At 45.8% G+C, this 18,259-nt stretch overlaps 1 protein-coding gene across 3 annotated transcripts in view; it reads right to left on the minus strand.

Moving 5' to 3' along the window:
- Nucleotides 1-1,269: 1,269 nt before the first annotated feature.
- The window catches only part of CAMK4 (calcium/calmodulin dependent protein kinase IV), a 223,558-nt gene continuing 206,568 nt past the window's right edge, over nucleotides 1,270-18,259 (minus strand). For all 3 annotated transcript variants that reach the window (XM_068247354.1, XM_068247356.1, XM_068247358.1), the window contains exons 9-11: nucleotides 10,181-10,307; nucleotides 8,433-8,585; nucleotides 1,270-6,194 (exon numbers count right to left, since the gene is read on the minus strand). In XM_068247354.1, coding sequence (XP_068103455.1) covers nucleotides 6,030-6,194; nucleotides 8,433-8,585; nucleotides 10,181-10,307 — 445 coding nt within the window. In that variant the 3' untranslated portion in view covers nucleotides 1,270-6,029. The remainder of the gene's footprint in view (nucleotides 6,195-8,432; nucleotides 8,586-10,180; nucleotides 10,308-18,259) is intronic.

Raw genomic sequence — 18,259 nt, forward strand, 5'->3', positions numbered from 1 at the left:
CATTTTGCGTTTTTGTGCGCTCCCTCCCGGCGCTACACTGCACGCTGCGTTTCTGGTTAAAGTGCTTCTCTAAGCAATTTTCCAGAGCGGTTTTGTAATTCACTCCCTGACGCATGTCAGGAAGTGAATTATTTGACCCAGAAAAGAATAAATACGATGTATTTATTCTTAAAAATGCGAATGCGAAAGCGATTTTGTGAGCGTTAAGCGTTTTTCCTATACCTTCCATTATAGCAAAAACACCCCAAAAATGGCACAGGCACTGCTTTGCTGACCGCAAAGTAGGAGCAACGCGCTGATATGAACCTTCTCATAGAGATTCATTGCACAAGTGTTTTAAGTGCGATTTTGAAAATCGTCTGCGTTCGAAAAAAGGGCAAAAAGCCCTTAGTGTGAACGAGCCCTAAATGAGAGTTTTTGTAATCAAAATAGAGTGCACAGACACAGACCAGCTGTCGAAGACTTTCCCTAGGTAGGGGAGGGTTGCAAATGTTCCCCATTTAATACTAAACATATTTTTGGAGAGTTACAAGACACGCCTGCAGGGTCACTTACATTTTCCAGTATTTTCCATTCTGGATAGATTTAGTAAGTTTAAAAACTGCACAGTTTAACACTTCTGAATTATAAAGTAAACATTGCAGCTGCTGCGACTCCTAGAAACTAGACTGCTTTCTTCAATACAGTTCTTTAACCACTTGAGGACCCACCCTTTACCCCCCCTTAACGACCAGCGCTGTTGTAGCTGATCTGTGCTGGGTGGGCTCTGCAGCCCCCAGCACAGATCAGCGTGCAGGCAGAGCGACCAGATCGCCCCCCTTTTTTCCCCACTAGGGGGATGATGTGCTGGGGGGGTCTGATCGCTCCTGCCTGCGGGTGTTGCGGGGGGGGGGGGCACCTCAAAGCCCCCCTCCGCGGCGAAATCCTCCCCCTCCCTCTCCTACCTGCTGCCCCCCCGGCGATCGAGGCTGCACAGGACGCTATCCGTCCTGTGCAGCCAGTGACAGGCTGTCTCCGGTCACATGGCAGGAATCCCCGGCCGCTGATTGGCCGGGGATCGCCGATCTGCCTTACGGCGCTGCTGCGCAGCAGCGCCGTACAAATGTAAACAAAGCGGATTATTTCCGCTTGTGTTTACATTTAGCCTGCGAGCCGCCATCGGCGGCCCGCAGGCTATTCACGGAGCCCCCCGCCGTGAATTGACAGGAAGCAGCCGCTCGCACGAGCGGCTGCTTCCTGATTAATCAGCCTGCAGCTGGCGACGCAATACTGCGTCGCTGGTCCTGCAGCTGCCACTTTGCCGACGCGCGTTATGAGTACGCGGTCGGCAAGTGGTTAAAACTCAACTAATCCAAAATTGAAGTTGTGAAATTCTGAATGTACACATTGTTTAGTTGTAAAATGCGGCTATTATTACTTCTGGCGCTGCATTTTCAAATTTAAAAATGTCTTTTATACTTGTGCTTGCCTGCAGCTGTACATCATCCATGCAGGTGCAAAGTCCATGCAGTCTGTTGACTTCCTGTTTAGAAAGTTGGATCTTTAAACCTATTCAGTAAGGAGTTCAAGGCAAGACTCCCTAACACTGCAGGGTGGCCTCTTGAGCGTGTCCCAGTGGCTGCAGCTCTTGAGCGCTTTGAGTCCGACAGGAGAAAAGCGCTATACAAATGTTCAGATTATTATTATTATTAAATAACAATTCCTGTGAACTGCAAATGTACAGCAGGCTGTACCAGATTAGTGACTGACACAAGCTCCAGTCTTTCTCTTGTGCAAAAACCTGAATATGGATGAGGTGGGAGTTGACTAGTGCAGGTGAAGGAAAAAATGTACAATAGCCATTCTTTACCCTTGCCTCTGCCTAGGTCACCACCTTCAGCCACACATTTTGTTAAATACAATCGGGTCTCTATTGTATGTCCTGCTTTGTGAGTCACAGTGTCGCTCCTGCTTCCTGCCCTCTGTAGATTCAGATGGTGGGTGGGTCAGTCAGGAGTCCTGATTGACCCACCCACCAGCTGAATTTACAGAGGGCAGGAAGCAAGCTGTTGTGCAACTGACAATCACAGTTCATTCATGAAAACGGCATATAGTCCACTCATCAGGCTGCTTGCCATTACTTTGTTCAATTTTGGTTTGAGTTGGGTTTAAACAAAGCTGTTAATGATTTCTTACAATTACTCAGTGTACATAAAACAAAAATTAAATGCTAATTAGATTTATTATGTTTTATCGTGTTGTATTTAGTGATTGCGTTCTACTTGTTTAATGCACCTACTTTTAAAATTTAAGACAAGGTGCTGAGAGGAGTCTATGAGAGTGATTTTTGAATAACAAATACTATGTAGAAATTGAAATAATAAGCAATAGCAATGACTGTAGTGGCACCGTATTGCAATATATTCCTCCTGGATATGCGTGAATGCTGTGCCAGTGAAAAGTTGTTACATTGACGCTTCAACTGTTTTATAACATACAAAATGAATATTCAAAATAAAGGATCACTAAACAATTAGACCGCTGTATAAAAAATGTCTTCTAATGACATACACAAATAAATACAAACATTTTCTAAAACTTTATCAGTGCTAATTATACTTAAAGTACAAGTGTAATCCAGTATATAGTTTGTGAGGTGTAAAGAAGGTGGAAGTCACCTCAGTTATGCAAAGAGTGACCAGTTCCTGAAGTAGGGTAAAACTCTCATACACACCTTTGTGCCTACTGCCTCACGATTGGCCCCTCAATGAGATGTGCACTGACCAATGCTGAGGTGCAGGAGGCAGGAAGGGGCATGTTGGACTTTCGGATATTTCCGTAACCAAACTCCCTTATTATTTTGTGCTTCTACAGTAATTGTTCAAGACAGAATATGGTGATGTGAGGAAAACCTGCTGACTGCTGTAACCTTGACAAAGGCCACATGACCAGGTAAGCAGCCACTATAAGCACTGAAAGGGGGAAGGGGTAGAACTTGTAGAAGTCAGAATGTGATTGGTTTGTCATGATGGACAGGTTCCTCATCTACACATTTCTGGGCACTGGCTGCTGATGTACAAATAAACACCTCTATAGTATACAGACAGTAAGCATACTATTATTTTATGGTGTGTGTGCAGCCATGTGCTGCATGTTTGGCTCCAGGGTGGTGCTTGACCTCTATTAGCCTGCACGACTGCAGTAACACTTAACTGAATTTACAATACTTATGAGCGTACTGTGAAAAAGTCTGATGGTATGCATTATTATGGACTTTGAATTGCGTAGCCATTCATTTGATGGATAGCATGCCTCCACTTCAGAGTGTCAGTAATCCCTGCAATAATACAGTGCATCTGTGCAATATAAGCATGGTACATCTCCAGCATAGAGTGAACCAAGCCTTACTTTTTACCACAAATATGATAAATACATGTATATATCCTGGAAAACTTACAGCGCCTGGATGTAGATTCTTGTTCCCCTACAGTCCCAATCTCCATAGAAATATTGATCTAGTGCTGGTAAACGTAGACACTTGGCTAACTATGGTATGTTGAAAACAGGTTTAGGGTACTTCATAAAATACTGTATATAGAGGCTAGTTGACTCCCAACCAGTCATCAGTCTTGCCAGGACCTGCTTGGAGGACCGGTGAGCTGCATGAGGGTGGGTAAAGCTGTTGATTGGTGGTCAGAGACTGTGTAGGTAATAACATGGGGGGGAGCAGGCTCTATATTTATTAAGCATTGTCTCCAGCAACCTGTTACCTCCATATCATAGCCAGCCAAGTGTCTATAGAGGGCGACAGCACCTACCTACTTATTATTCCATGTGTTGTAGTACACAAAGGGCTACCAAAGTAACCCTAGTATGCCCAGGCAGGTGGGAGGTGAGTAGGGATGGCTGTGATCAAGTGTCAGTTGTTTGATGCCATATCTGCCCGCCACCCACCTGTCTGAGCATCCAAGGATTCCTTCAGTAACCCTGTGTGTACTTCAAAGCAGTGAAAAAAAGTCTTTCAAGTAGATTGATGCTGTCACCCTCCCTTTCTCTACAATTTGCCATTTCACATGGTACGACAAGCACAACCAGATTTTCCATAAATGTTTACGAAAACAAAAAGACCTAGACCCTCGTGTTCCCTGTCTACACTTCCTCAACAAGGACTATTCCTCAGGTGCTGATGTAACCCTTTCTTTCCTCTTCCACATTCAAGTGTCTACTGTATGTTTCCCAGCACTAGACCTACATTTCTATGGAACTTGTTACTTTGTACTGCAGACCAACCTTGTTTGGTTTTGTGATAAATACATTTCTACTCACAGTTTACATTTAATCTGTTCTTATCTTGAAGACCAAGCATAAACAAAACGTAAAACATTAATTACGTGTCTGTTGTTGTCAATATGGTTAGGTGTTGTTTTTGCCTTTGTACATAATAGATTTTCCAAGATACCTCCAGTGCCCACACTGATTCCAGATTCAGACCTGCAGACTTCTAATATTAGCATATAATAGGTGCAGAATTTTCTAATATTCTACAGTGGTATCAGGCATGGGCCCTTATCCTACTCACTCTTTTCCAAAGTTTTCTCCTAGGAGATTATTTCTCATCTTCTGTTTGAAATAACACTTCAGTACTCAATTGAAGTACTCAATCGGTACTGCAATTGAAAAAGTACCAACATTTAAGTGAAAAGATACTGCCAAAATGTATTTGCTTGCTGGTAACTTAAGTGGTGTTTTATTAATGAGGTGTGAAAATATTACCTAGGAGAAAATGTAGGAGAAAAAAGTGAATTGAATAAAGGTCCATGGTGTTGTATTGCAATGGTGGTGAGAACTAAGCATTTAGTGAGCATTAGGTTGCTCCTCAGGAGCCAGAACTCTCCAACTCCACCCAAAGACCATGTCATGTGATTGGCAGCAGGAATCAGCTTGAAAACCTCACCCTATTCTCACCCTTCAGCAAATGCAGTGCGTGCCTCTTGGCTGCACACAGACTCCCATGAACAAAGACCGATGGTTCTGTAAACAGGTTAAAAATTCCTTCATTCATTATTGGTGTGTATGCCTGCTTTGTTACAAATGGGAAGTGTTGCAATAAATGAGGGTCCTATCAAGATACACGTATGTCTTACTGGTTGACCAAAGGAATGTTGTAAAATATCTCAAGATAAGAACTACAAAAGTATGTTTTCAGTTATGAAGAAATCGAATGTGTTCCGTTGCTGACATCTCTGCGCTGCAGAATAGACTAAGCATAGTAAAACTGGATGTAGCTTTATACATAAATGGGCACATTGACCAGCATTTGGTTATATCCAGAAAACGCATAAAGTGTTTGACATTAGATATTTACCCGTTAGGAGGTACATTATCAGCTTCTTTATTACAGATTAAATATGTTGTGTAAGAACATGGAGACTGCCATTACTTACCTTTCCGATAAATAACAGTTGCCCAATTCTAATTCTGATCATCTGACTATCCACATCAGGGAAGCCAGAATAGTGTAGCCAGAGGATCAGCATTACAGCCCTTTAGAAATGGCAGCCTCCATATTTCTTACATGGCAAGTGTGCTTTAAGTTCCCCTGTAACGTGAATCCTAGATCAGATCAGACTATTATTATAAATACCAGCAATATGATGCTAATATGGAATGAAAACTCGTACTAGCAGAATATCCTCTATAAAGTCCATTACTTTTATAAAACTGCAAAATGAAACACTAGTCACTTGGTACTCTATCTACAGTGTCGATTCTATATGCATATCAAGGTTATAATTGGAATATTTGCTCATGGCATACTTCATGTGTAGGAAGAACGCTACACCTTCCGTGTCTCAAGTCACCCATAGTAACTATTTTGATAAGCTGTCACATGCATTGAACAGAGTAGAACCAACTTGTGCATTTCATTGCACCCCATGAAAAGAACTGCCAGAAGGCCATGCTAAGGAATCTTTCCTGCGAAGAAAAAGATTGATGTAGCTGGTGCATGAAATGGCAGAGACCCAGACCCAAGCATGGAGGCTCTGGACTCAAGAAGCGCCTTCCTCTTCCTGTTTGGAGTCTTGAGTGGTCCTCTCTTCCTGGCCGCCCTCCTGAACAGGAGATGGATTCCGGCTTGCTTTATTGCTGTCGTGGCTGCTGTGGCTGCCAGCACTCCCTAAACGGGTTGAGGCTACTACCGCTTTAACAGCTGCCTGAAAAACAAAAAAGGCGTTTCATGCCAATGGGATTTTGGTTACAGTTACAAAAATAAAAAGGTTATCTTTAAAGATTGCAAGTTTTATTTAAAATCTTTTTTGTGCCACAGTCATGGCCCTACAGAATATACTGACAATATTAAAAGCTTTTCTCCAGCCTGATATATCCCATCCCGATGTTGACTGGAAGGTGTACTCTTCCACAATGTTCCACATAGAAGTCTTAAAACCCTGTGCTGTTCTTATAATACTGCTCCTCCCTACTGTGTCATTCCTGCTGTAGCCACGCCCATTGCTACTGGTTAGATTGGTAGGGGGAGATTTGGGGTTGCCACACCTGCTCTCTAATAGGTGGCTATGGTAGGGCGTGATTAGTGCATGTGCCACACTAACTCCCAGAAGGTGGAAGCCTCATTGTAACACTGTCTTTGGAGCATCGAGGGGATTCAGTCAGTGGGGAGAGGGGCACAGTTTGGGGTATGGGACTACTTGTTGTGTTAGGTAGGCATTAAACTACGTACCCACTGGGGATATATATTGCCTAAAATTATATTTTGTAATTGTTTTGGCTCTCCACAGCTGGGAAACATAGTGGTAGTTGGCCAAGTATCTTCCATCTCAGTAGATTGCTACAGAGAAGCACCCAGGGACATTTGTACACATGAGAGATGTCATCTGGGTCAATAGCAAACAATTGTTTTGCATGATGAATATCTAACCAGTGTATGTAGCTTGACTTAAAAATGTACTGCACACTACGTGGAGGAATATCTATGCAGCTGTAGTTTATTGTAAAAATTCTGTTGTAGATAAGACAAAGTTTACAGTGTTTTAAAGTTTTTATGTCTTTTTTTGGGGTATAAAAATATTTTGGTGTAACTTTATTAAATATGAACTGCAGACAGCTTAGCAGTTATATTTATACCATATTATTCACTAGGTTTCAAATAACGACTAATTTCCTATGACTGTAAATTCCACTATCTTATATCCCCAGCGGTGGCGATAGAATAATTTCCAATGGATATCTGTCTGCAGTGTGTGGGCCGGCAATAGATGTGGAGGTGGAGTCAAAGTTGAGGAGTCGCAGTCGGAGCAATTTTTGGGTACCTGAAGTTGGAGTCGTCCAAAAATGCACCAACTACGACTCCTAATAAATTTAAACTTTAACCTCTTGAACGGTGCGCCTAACACTGTGCCGGGCAAGAAAATTTAGCTGAAAGCGGTAAGCCTGACACAGTATCGGGTATGTCGCTTCGGAGGTTTTTAGAGCAATAGGTGTCCCCCAGTATAGGTTAGCAAGGTGTAGGTGCTCCAGTATAAGTTAGCCAGCAATAGGAGCACTAGTTTAGGTGCCCCCAACTCCGATAGCCCCCGGATACCCCTGATCCCTGGCGCTGCTACTTACCCTGCCTCTTTCCAGCAATTGCATCACCCCTGCAGCACAGTTCCAGTACAACTCTATGCTGAGGTTCAGGATCAGTGTCATGACGTCATCATGATTACTGGGGGTGCTGAACCAAAACTATTTTTTGCTCATTGTCAGTCTTAGGTGCAGAAACTGTTGGTTTTAGCATACCGTGTCCTCACACTTGAGTGCTGCCTTAACCCTCTTACTTTGAAACAAAACCAATAATACTTTTTTTGCAGCAAAAATGGTCTGTATTTACAGAGCCTTATTCCACTCTTCCTTAGCCTGGACCTTAGGGTCACCCCCTCTGATGGTGACACCTGGTGCGGTCCTCACCTGCCGTACCCCCCTAGTGACACCACTGCTGATCCCTTCTCAGCAGCACTATAGCACAGGTAAGATGAGCCCAGAATGAATTTCCAGGCCTTCTATTCTATCTATCAGATGTACCCAAGAAATGAATTTTAGATGACTTTACCCCTTCTCCAAAAATAGTAATTATCAGCATAAAAATTTAATTTTAAGTGGAAAATAATGATATGAACTGTATTACATATATAGTAATACATAACTGATATTCTTCATTGGTTCCATAAGTTACATATTATAAGCAGGTATCGCGCATGGCAACCATTACTAATGTTAATGTAAAGGGTTTCCACCTTCATAAGTAGCATAGATCCCTGTAGTCCTGGAATCAGGCCTGCTGAAGGGCTCTCCTCACAATTCCTTATATCCATTGTGCTGAAACCCTCACAGAGCACTCAGCAAGCAGCACTGAATGTATGTTCAGCTATACAGCTAGCAACACGTGGATTGTATACCTTCAGTTTGCGCCTTGCATTGAACTCTTGCAGTTTCTTTTGGGCATTGTCCATATGAGCAAAGTTTGTAGCTTTTCCTGTGACCCAAGGGTGCTGTAGTGCTTGGAGAGTTGTAAGACGCTTCTTTGGGTCAAACACAATTAATTTCCTCACCTGCAATGCACAATTATAGTGTATAATTACACAACATGACCAGCTAACAGACATTACCAGGGCCGGTTCTAGACTTTTTGCTGCCTGAGGCAAACTTGTGAGGCTTTATTCATGATTGGGGAAAAATTGAACATAGGTGTGTGGTACATTGGTCAGATTTTTTAATTGTTACAATCAGTCAGAAAAATGATTGCTATTTTTGAATTGAACAGATATTTAAAAAATTGTATGGTGTGCGGCCACCTTAAAGCGATATAAAACCCTGACATAATATTCAATAAAAACATGTTTTCTTACTTTTTATATGCCATACGGTTATCATATTTGCTTTTGTGCATAAGTATTCTAATTCATTTAGAAATGATATGTTCCCAAAGTACAATTTTATTGCTCTGAGAGCTACCTTTGCATTTTATTCATAACTGCTTTATTCATGTTATAATGTACGCACAAATGCTTTCTGAGTGTCTGTCTGTGTTCAGGAGAGTCTGCACAGTTAGAGAAGTATTTACTTAATTGTATCAAGTGAGGAATGTAAACACAAGATAAAGTTATCTCCAGTTCGGATGTGTCCAGCTTTCCCTGCAAGGAGCTTGTAAGTCCTGTATTTAACTAGTTGAATGCTGTTCTAGTAAAATATAAATGGTGGTAGTATTCAATATGCTGTAAATAATCTTTTAGAGCAAAGAAGAAATGCTGGGTTTCATTCCGCTTTAAGTCTGCACGTTCAGGATCTGACTGATGACAGGAAGTACTCCTGGAAGCTACCGTATTTTTCTGACTATAAGACGCACTTTTTCTACCCCAAAAGTGTGTGTGTGTGTGTGTGGGGGGGGGGGGGGGGGGAGTCAGTGCGCCTCCGAATGTACTGCATTCGGACAACAGGCAATGTTCCCAGCATCAGTCATCATATTACCTGCCCCTGTGCCCCCCGCAGGTGGAAGAAGAGCGGCACAAGATAGGGCAGCAAGGTCCTTGAGTAGTAATTGTGGCCGCGGCTGAAGTCTCTGCCCCCCCCCCCCCCGAAAGAACTTTATTACTTGAGCAGCAAGGTCCTTGAGCCGTCATCGCTGATCATGGGCGTGGCTGAAGTCTCCGCCCCCCCCAGAGGAAGAGTCTCGTTACTGGTGCAGCAAGGGCATTGTGGCCCCGTGGCTGAAGTCTCTGCCCCCCCAGGATAAGGAATTTCGTTACTTGAATAGCAAGGTCCTTGAGCCGGTCCTTGAGTCAGCAGCAAGGTCCTTGAGTTGGCATCACATCGCCCCCCCGCACAAAGAAGAATTGCAGCACAGAGCAGCAAGGTACCTGAGCCAAGCACTGGCGTGACATAATACAATAAATTTGTATATACAGACACTATCAGAGTTTTGTGATACAATTATCCAAAGCATAAACTGCGACATTTGGTCACTTGGTCTGACACTAAGTGAAACTTATCCATGGAGCCCTTCAAAATATAGATACTGTATTTGATAACTAAAAGGAACTGTGCTACACTAATAAATTGTAAATACAGTAAGGAAATTATGCTGTATCTAAATAACTGTACTTCACTTGTTTTTCAGGCTACAAGTAAACTAACACGGATTTCTTACCAAGTCCTTGGCATTCAGGGACACATCATCCCACCAGGGGGAGACAAAGTCATAGTCACAGTTGAGAATCCTCTTGAACATATACTGGTCTCCTCGCTCATCATAAAAAGGCTCAAAGCCACACAGTCTGCCAGGAAACACATCAAAATAGATTATTCTGACATTAACTTTTGAATAACTCACACCTCAGATTGTTAAGTACTAGATTTAGAGGACATTTGTATTTATAAAGGGCTAAATCAGTCCCAAACCGCACAGTAAACAATGATACAATTCTAATGTTACACTGGACAGTATATAGATGTCTTATTATAGGGAAGACAGGCAGCTCCGTACCCCAATGCATTGGGGGCACTCAGATGAGATTTACTTGTTGGTCTGCATGCTTCTCTTACTTTGTGCTTACCATACTACTGCACTGTCTACTGGTACATGCTATATAGTATATCAGTACTGGAGATGTTTCCCTTGCATTGTTACACTTTGCAGTCTCACCAATGTCTTATGGGTTGTTACGGTTAAATACTTACATATACCTACCCGAGGCATAGGCTGGAGAGGCTCCAGCCTCAGGGCGCAGTGTAGGAGGGGGCGCAGAATTCATTCAGATGTCATTCCTTATTGTGTTTGAAGCAGAAAGAAATAAGAAAAGGGGATATATGGCAGTGACTGCAAGCCAGATAACTAGAGATTAAGGTGTTGGGGAGGTTGTGGGCCCTGTGGCGCCTCTTAGTCTAATAGCAATCAGTGTGTGACGGCTGGGGTGGCAGGGATGGAGGGGCGCACTTTGGTGTCTCAGCCTTGGGTGCTGGAGGACCTTGTCCCGGCTCTGCCTACCTTTATAATGATTAGGCTACAAAGGTAAATGTCCTGTCTCCAACCAGACATATGTCTAGGCTGACAGTTGCAGTGTGCTGTGCTTTATAGAAATTTACACACAACTACTAGTTCCTTTATGATGAATGCATGTAATGAGAGACAGCGTTTCACCAGTTAATGCACATAATGACAGACAGCGTTTCCCCAGTAAATACATGTAATGAGAGACAGCCTTTCACCAGTAAATGCACGTAATGAGAGACAGCGTTTCACCAGTAAATGCACATAAGAGACAGCTTTTCACCAGTAAATGCACATAATGACAGACAGTCTTTCACCAGTAAATGCACGTAATGAGAGACAGCGTTTCCCCAGTAAATGCACGGAACGAGAGACAGCGCTTCACCAATAAATGCATGTAATGAGAGACAGCGTTTCACCAGTTAATGCACATAATGACAGACAGCGATTCCCCAGTAAATACATGTAATGAGAAACAGCCTTTCACCAGTAAATGCACGTAATGAGAGATAGCGTTTCACCAGTAAAGGCACATAAGAGACAGCTTTTCACCAGTAAATGCACGTAATGACAGACAGCCTTTCACCAGTAAATGCATGTAATGAGAGAGAGTGTTTCACCAGTTAATGTACATAATGACAGACAGCCAGTGTCCCCAGTATAGGTAGCCAGGCGTATAGATCTCCCCAGTATATGTAGCCAGGCGTATAGCTGTCCCCAGTATATGTAGTCAGGCTGGTGGTGGTGGGCTGGGGGCCCCAGGGCACCTCAGGCCTGGCTGGTGGTGGGCTGGAGGCCTCAGGCCTGGCTGGTGGTGGTGGGCTGGGGGCCCCAGGGCAGCTCAGGCCTGGCTGGTGGTGGTGGGCTGGGGGCCCCAGGGCAGCTCAGGCCTGGCTGGTGGTGAGCTGGGCGGAAGGCCTCAGGCCTGGCTGGTGGTGGTGGGCTGGGGGCCCCAGGGCAGCTCAGGCCTGGCTGGTGGTGGTAGGCTGGGGGCCCCAGGGCAGCTCAGGCTTGGCTGGTGGTGTGCTGGGGGCCCCAGGGCAGCTCAGGCCTGGCTGGTGGTGGGCTGGAGGCCTCATGCCTGGCTGGTGGTGGTGGTTTGGGGGGCCCAGGGAAGCTCAGGCTTGGCTGGTGGTGGGCTGGGTGGAAGGCCTCAGGCTCAGGCCTGGCTAGTGGTGGTGGGCTGGGGGCCCCAGGGCAGCTCAGGCCTGGCTGGTGGTGGTGGGCTGGGGGCCCCAGGGCAGCTCAGGTCTGGCTGGTGGTGGTGGGCTGCGGGCCCCAGAGCAGCTCAGGCCTGGTTGGAGGTGGTGGTGTGCTGGGGGCCCCAGGGCAGCTCAGGCCTGGCTGGTGGTGGGCTGAAGGCCTTAGGCCTGGCTGGTAGTGGTGGGCTGGGGCCCCCCAGGGCAGCTCAGGCCTGGTTGGTGGTGGTGGGCTGGGCTCAGGGCAGCTCAGGCCTGGCTGGTGCAAAAAAAAAAAATTCAAGTTGGCAGTTGGCTGGCTGCCCACCCACCTTGAGTCTTCCTCCTGCTGCTGCTGCTGCTGCTGAGCTGGCTCTGTCCAGTCCGACTCCCGAGGCCTGGACTCCTCGGACGCTGTGCTGTGCCGTCTGTGTGAGTGCTAGCTGGCAGCCAGTCACTCACCAGTAAGTGACGCAGTCTGGTGGTGTGTCTGTCTGGCTGCCAGTACCAGCAAAGTCCCCACTGTGGTGTTGGCTCTGGCTGGGCAGTGCTGATTGCTGGCCTGCAACGGTCGTCGGTGGCAACTTAAGCGGGTTGTTAAGAGGCTTAAGTTAAGCCTCGATTCTTCTGAAGCTAGGCGGGCGGGGGGGCCAGACAAGGCGAATCAGGCGAGGCGAGCACGCTGCACACTATGCGTGTGGCGTGTCACGTGACGGACGTTGTCACGTGAAACAAATGTATACGCTACGACGAACTTAACCTTGCCTCTGTGCCTGCGTGGCTGCCAGCATCTATTACCCAGGCCGGGGCGGTGTTTACGTCAGTGAGTGACTGGTGGTGACACTGTCAGTCAGCGAGCCAGACCCTCCTCCAAAGTCCAGACAGTCCTCCTCATTTTTCCTGGCTGTGAACCGCACATGCGGTTGCCACGGCCTGCGGGGGGGGGGGGGGGGACTTTGGGAGGGCTGATACGTTGCCAGCTGGGGCTGAAGCCTGGGTAAGCCCCAGCGTGGCACCTGCCACTGCTTAGAAGCCAGGCAACCTGTCAGTGTGTTTTCAGAGTGTGTAAGAAATCCAGATTGCCCAGAGGGAAGAAACACAGAACTGAAAGTGAGACACTAGCGCTGCAAGGTGAGAGTGCTGTCCATTAGTCGCCACACTGCCCCATTCATATGTGGGATACTCTTACTTACCATAGTAGGTAGCTGTGATTTATTTTCTGATTACTATAATAATAATACAGTATACTAATTGCATTTTAGTGGCCATGTGGTTATGGATTAGAATGTTATATGTATACATCTATGACCGATAACCATAAGTGGGTGTGCAGGTCTTTACGTATATACATTTTGGACTTTGCTACCAAAAGATATGTGCAAACCCCCATGTTATTTATGGTTCATGTAGGAGTCCCCTAAAGCAGCACTTGTGCATGTACACCACACTGCTGTGTTGATGTCTGCTGTTTTTTAAAGGGTACCCGAGGAGACATGTGACATAATTAGGTAGACATGGGTATGTACAGTGTCAAGCATACAAATAACTATGATGTGCTCCTTTTCTTCTTTTTCTGCCTGAAAGAGTAAAACATCAGGTATGCAAGTGACAGTTTATCTCCAGTGGGGACCTATTCAGTCAAGTCTGACAATAGCATAAGCATTGTATATGGTGACCTAACTTGTTAACAGCCAGTGTTCCTAAGTCCTTCTCCAAGTCTGATGTTCCCAACTGGATGCCACTTATTTTATTTAGTGATCTAGCACTGGTACGTCCAGGGTGCATGTCTTTACATTTATGAACATTACATTTCATCTGTCACCTGTCTGCCCATATGGCCATGTTGTCAAGGTCCTGTTGTAATATGTCACTATCCGTCTTAGTGTTGATAATTTTGTATCATGTTGTATCATCTGCAAAGATGGCTACATTACTCTGTATTCTGTCTACAAAATCATCAATAAAAAAATACCCTCAGTGAGTATGTTCCATTTACCGCCACTCTTTATCCACAATTGTCTATCATCAGTTTATTTTCACCTCAGGTTTCATTCAAGCTCCATGTCTGTGCCCTCGCACCCCCTCTCCCCACTGCTGTGCGCTGCTGTCTAATAGTTTTACATGCAAATCCATGATCTGACTCACATATCTGTTATCTGCACTAGAGATGGCCCGAACTGTTCGCCGGTGAACGGTTCCCGGCGTACTTCCGTGGTTCACGTTCGCGGAGAACCGCAAACTTTTCCGGAACTTCGTTTCGCCCCCATAGTGCATCATGAGGGTCAACTTTGACCCTCTACATCACAGTCAGCAGGCACAATGTAGCCAATTAGGCTACACTCCCTCCTGGAGACCCCCCCCTCCCCCCCCCCCCTTATAAAAGGCAGGCAGCGTCAGGCTTTTCACTCACTCGTGTGCCTGCAGTAATTAGAGGAGGGAGGGAAAGCTGCGGCAGACTCACATAGGGGAAGCTTAGTTAGGCTCTTGTAGGCTTGCTCCTTGCTGATTCTTATTGCTAAAAAGCACCCCTCAACAGCTTTTTTGAGAGCTAATCTTGTTCTTGTGATCTATTTTTTTTTTTTTTTGTGGCCCACTTGCATTATATACAGCCCTGTCAGTCACTCGCAGCTGGCCTTTGGCCCCTTGGTGGTATAATTACTACTGTGACAGGTGCACATTGTAATACCCATCACTGCATATACCTACCTGCTGTTCACTTCAGTGCACCCACCTACCTACATGAGAGCACGCAGTGCCACTGTGCCTGTCCGGTACCTGCCTGGTACCTGCCTGTGTGTGACAGGTGCACATTGTAATGCCCATCACTGCATATACCTACTACCTGTTGTTCACTTAAGTGCACCCACCTACCTACGTGAGCGCACGCAGTGTCACTGAGCCTTTCCGGTACCTGTCCGTGTGTGACAGGTGCACATTGTAATGCCCATCACTGCATATACCTACTACCTGTTGTTCACTTAAGTGCACCCACCTACCTACGTGAGTGCACACAGAGTCACTGTGTCTGTCCGGTACCTGTCTGTGTGTGACAGGTGCACATTGTAATACCCCGCACACAGCATCTCTGCCTGTAGGCCGCTTGACTGCCTTCTCCACCACCACCAACACGGTCCACCAGGACTCCAGGCGGATTCCTGAATTTTGCTAGCAGCGGCCACTATAATAATTTTTCTGGTGCGTGTACATGCCTGCCTAATTTTTCTGGCTGCACTGCGGCTGCAACAACAAAACAAAAGGCATGTACATGTGTCAATTCCCCTTCGTGATCATTACCTTGCCGCGGTGAAGGGGCTTGCGTATCGCAATGAAGCAATGACCGCCGCCGGCTATATGAGTGTCTCGGGGGGTGGCACACCAAAGATAATAAGGTTGTTGCTTCATTGTGGACGGACCAAATTCGATCAGCTGGACAATCACTGTTGTCCTGTCATTGAGCTACCTCAGCCTGGTGACCATATGGGCTTGAAAACCGCTATCGTCTGCACCCTCGCTATGGTGCGCACCAGTCCAGAACGGCCGTCACTACACAAACAGCTGTTTGCGGTGCGTTACACAGTGAGTTTGGTCTGTCAGTGTGAAGCAGTACTCTAATTACACTCCCTGATTGATGTATACACATGCAAGATGTTTTAAAGCACTTTAGGCCTCCAATTTAGCATTCAATGTGATTTCTGCACTGCTTTGCGTCAAATCCAGATTTTTCCCTGGGACTTTTGGCGTCTATCCCACTCATCCATGCAAAAACTCAGATGTTAGACCCCTTGAAACATCTTTTCCATCACTGTTGTGGCCAGCATAAATGTTTCTAGTTTTTAAAGTTCGCCTCCCCATTCAAGTGTATTGCGGTTCGCGGAAGTTCGCGCAAACTGACCTTTTGCGGAAGTTCACGAACTGAAAATCGGAGGTTCGGGCCATATCTAATTTGCACATTAGGTCTGTTTACTCCACTCTGCAACCCTTCCTCACTGTACTTTCAGACTTGATGTGAGAGCAACAGGAGTTTCCAGACAGAGGTACAGGGATGTTATCAGATCAGCAGAGAGCACAGCAGGCAGCCAGAGCAGGATCCCCATGTTTCTTCAGAGAGGCTAAATCAATATTGCCTGTGAATTTCACTGTTGATCAGGGTGTAGTTTAGACAGAGTATAAAGGTGGCCATACACTGGTCGATGTGCCATTAGATCGACCAGCTGACAGATCCCTATCTGATCGAATCTGATCAGAGAGGGATCGTATGGCTGCCTTTACTGCAAACAGATTGTGAATCGATTTCAGCCTGAAACCGATTCACCATCTGCTGAGCTGCTCCTGCCGCCTGTCCCCCCCCCCCGTATACATTACCTGAGGCTGGCTCCCGGGCATCTTCTCCGCATTGCACGGCTCTGTCCCGGCTCCATCCCGGCGCTTCCTGTGTTACTCCGTGACCAGGAAGTTCAAATAGAGCGCCCTCTATTTGAACTTCCTGGTCAATTCAGTGACACAGGAAGCGCCGGGATGGATGGAGCTGGAACAGAGCCGTGCAGAAGACGCCCGGGAGCCAGCCTCAGGTAATGTATACTTGATCGGATCGGCCGCCGCTAGCGACGCGCACTTTACCCGCGGGCGATCGAGGGTAATTTCCCACACGGCGCGATCGACGGACCGATCCGATTTCGGGAGGAAATCGGATCGGCGGCTGCGTTTACCGCGAACGATTGGCAGCAGATTCGATCCCAGGATCGAATCTGCTGTCGAAACGGCCGGTAATCGAGCCAGTGTATGGCCTGCTTAAGTATACTTATTTCACACTCATAAATATTACATCCCCTACGACCAGCTCAGCAATGTGTGTGAATGTTAGAAAGCATAAGGGTGATGTATTCGACACATAAAGACGAGAAAACAGAAAGGATGTCTCGGGGGATGTTGTGTCATGAGCGATCACAGTATCATGCTGTGTAATTACAGGCCATATTGTTGCAGAAAAGGTTAGTCAAAGAGAAATAATGTCTATCCGAATCTCCTGCAGAATACTGAATTCCGTGGTAATACAATGATGTTCAGTTTAATGCACACCATAACAGAATAACTGCCATACTGATACTAGATTTTAAAGAGGAACTGTAGTGAAAATAACATAATTCAAAAAGTGTTTATTTTTTTACAATATTCATTTATAATTTATTTAGTCAGTGTTTGCCCATAGTAAAATCTTTCCCCTTATATACATTCTGACATCATAGATGGCGACATCTTTTGTCCTGCCATGTGATGTGTTTACTGAGTTGCTTGGTGTAACTCAGACGTCTGATTATATGGTGATCTGCAGAATCACCAATAATGCAGACGCTATACTTGATTATGTGGTGATCTGCAGAATCACCAATAATACTAGTATAGCCACAAGGATGCTATGAGTGTAATGCTTGGTGCGACTGTAACTTAATAGTTCTGCGAGACCTCACCTGAGAGGCTGGTGAGGCACAATCAGTACACTGACAGTATAATAGCGTACAAGCCCCCAGCAAGCTGGAGATACAGATACTGTGGAGATAGAATCTCCCGATGAGCGGGTGATTCAGACGGGACTGCAGCCTAGTGATCACCTGAGGAGCAGGTGATTTAAGACAGTACTGCAGCCAAGAGGGCACCTGAGGAGTATGTGATTCAGACTGTACTGCAGCCTAGTGATCACCTGAGGAGCAGGTGATTTAAGACAGTACTGCAGCCAAGAGGGCACCTGAGGAGTATGTGATTCAGACTGTACTGCAGCCTAGTGATCACCTGAGGAGCAGGTGATTTAAGACAGTACTGCAGCCAAGAGGGCACCTGAGGAGTATGTGATTCAGACTGTACTGCAGCCTAGTGATCACCTGAGGAGCGGGTGATTTAAGACAGTACTGCAGCCAAGAGGGCACCTGGGGAGTATGCGATTCAGACTGTACTGCAGTCTAGTGATCACCTGAGGAGCAGGTGATTTAGGACAGTACTGCAGCTAAGAGGGCACCTGAGGAGCAGGTGATACAAACAATACTGCAAATAGCGATCAAATAAGGGGCAG

The sequence above is a fragment of the Hyperolius riggenbachi genome, chromosome 1 (assembly GCF_040937935.1).
Source record: "Hyperolius riggenbachi isolate aHypRig1 chromosome 1, aHypRig1.pri, whole genome shotgun sequence".
Classification (NCBI taxonomy): domain Eukaryota; kingdom Metazoa; phylum Chordata; class Amphibia; order Anura; family Hyperoliidae; genus Hyperolius; species Hyperolius riggenbachi.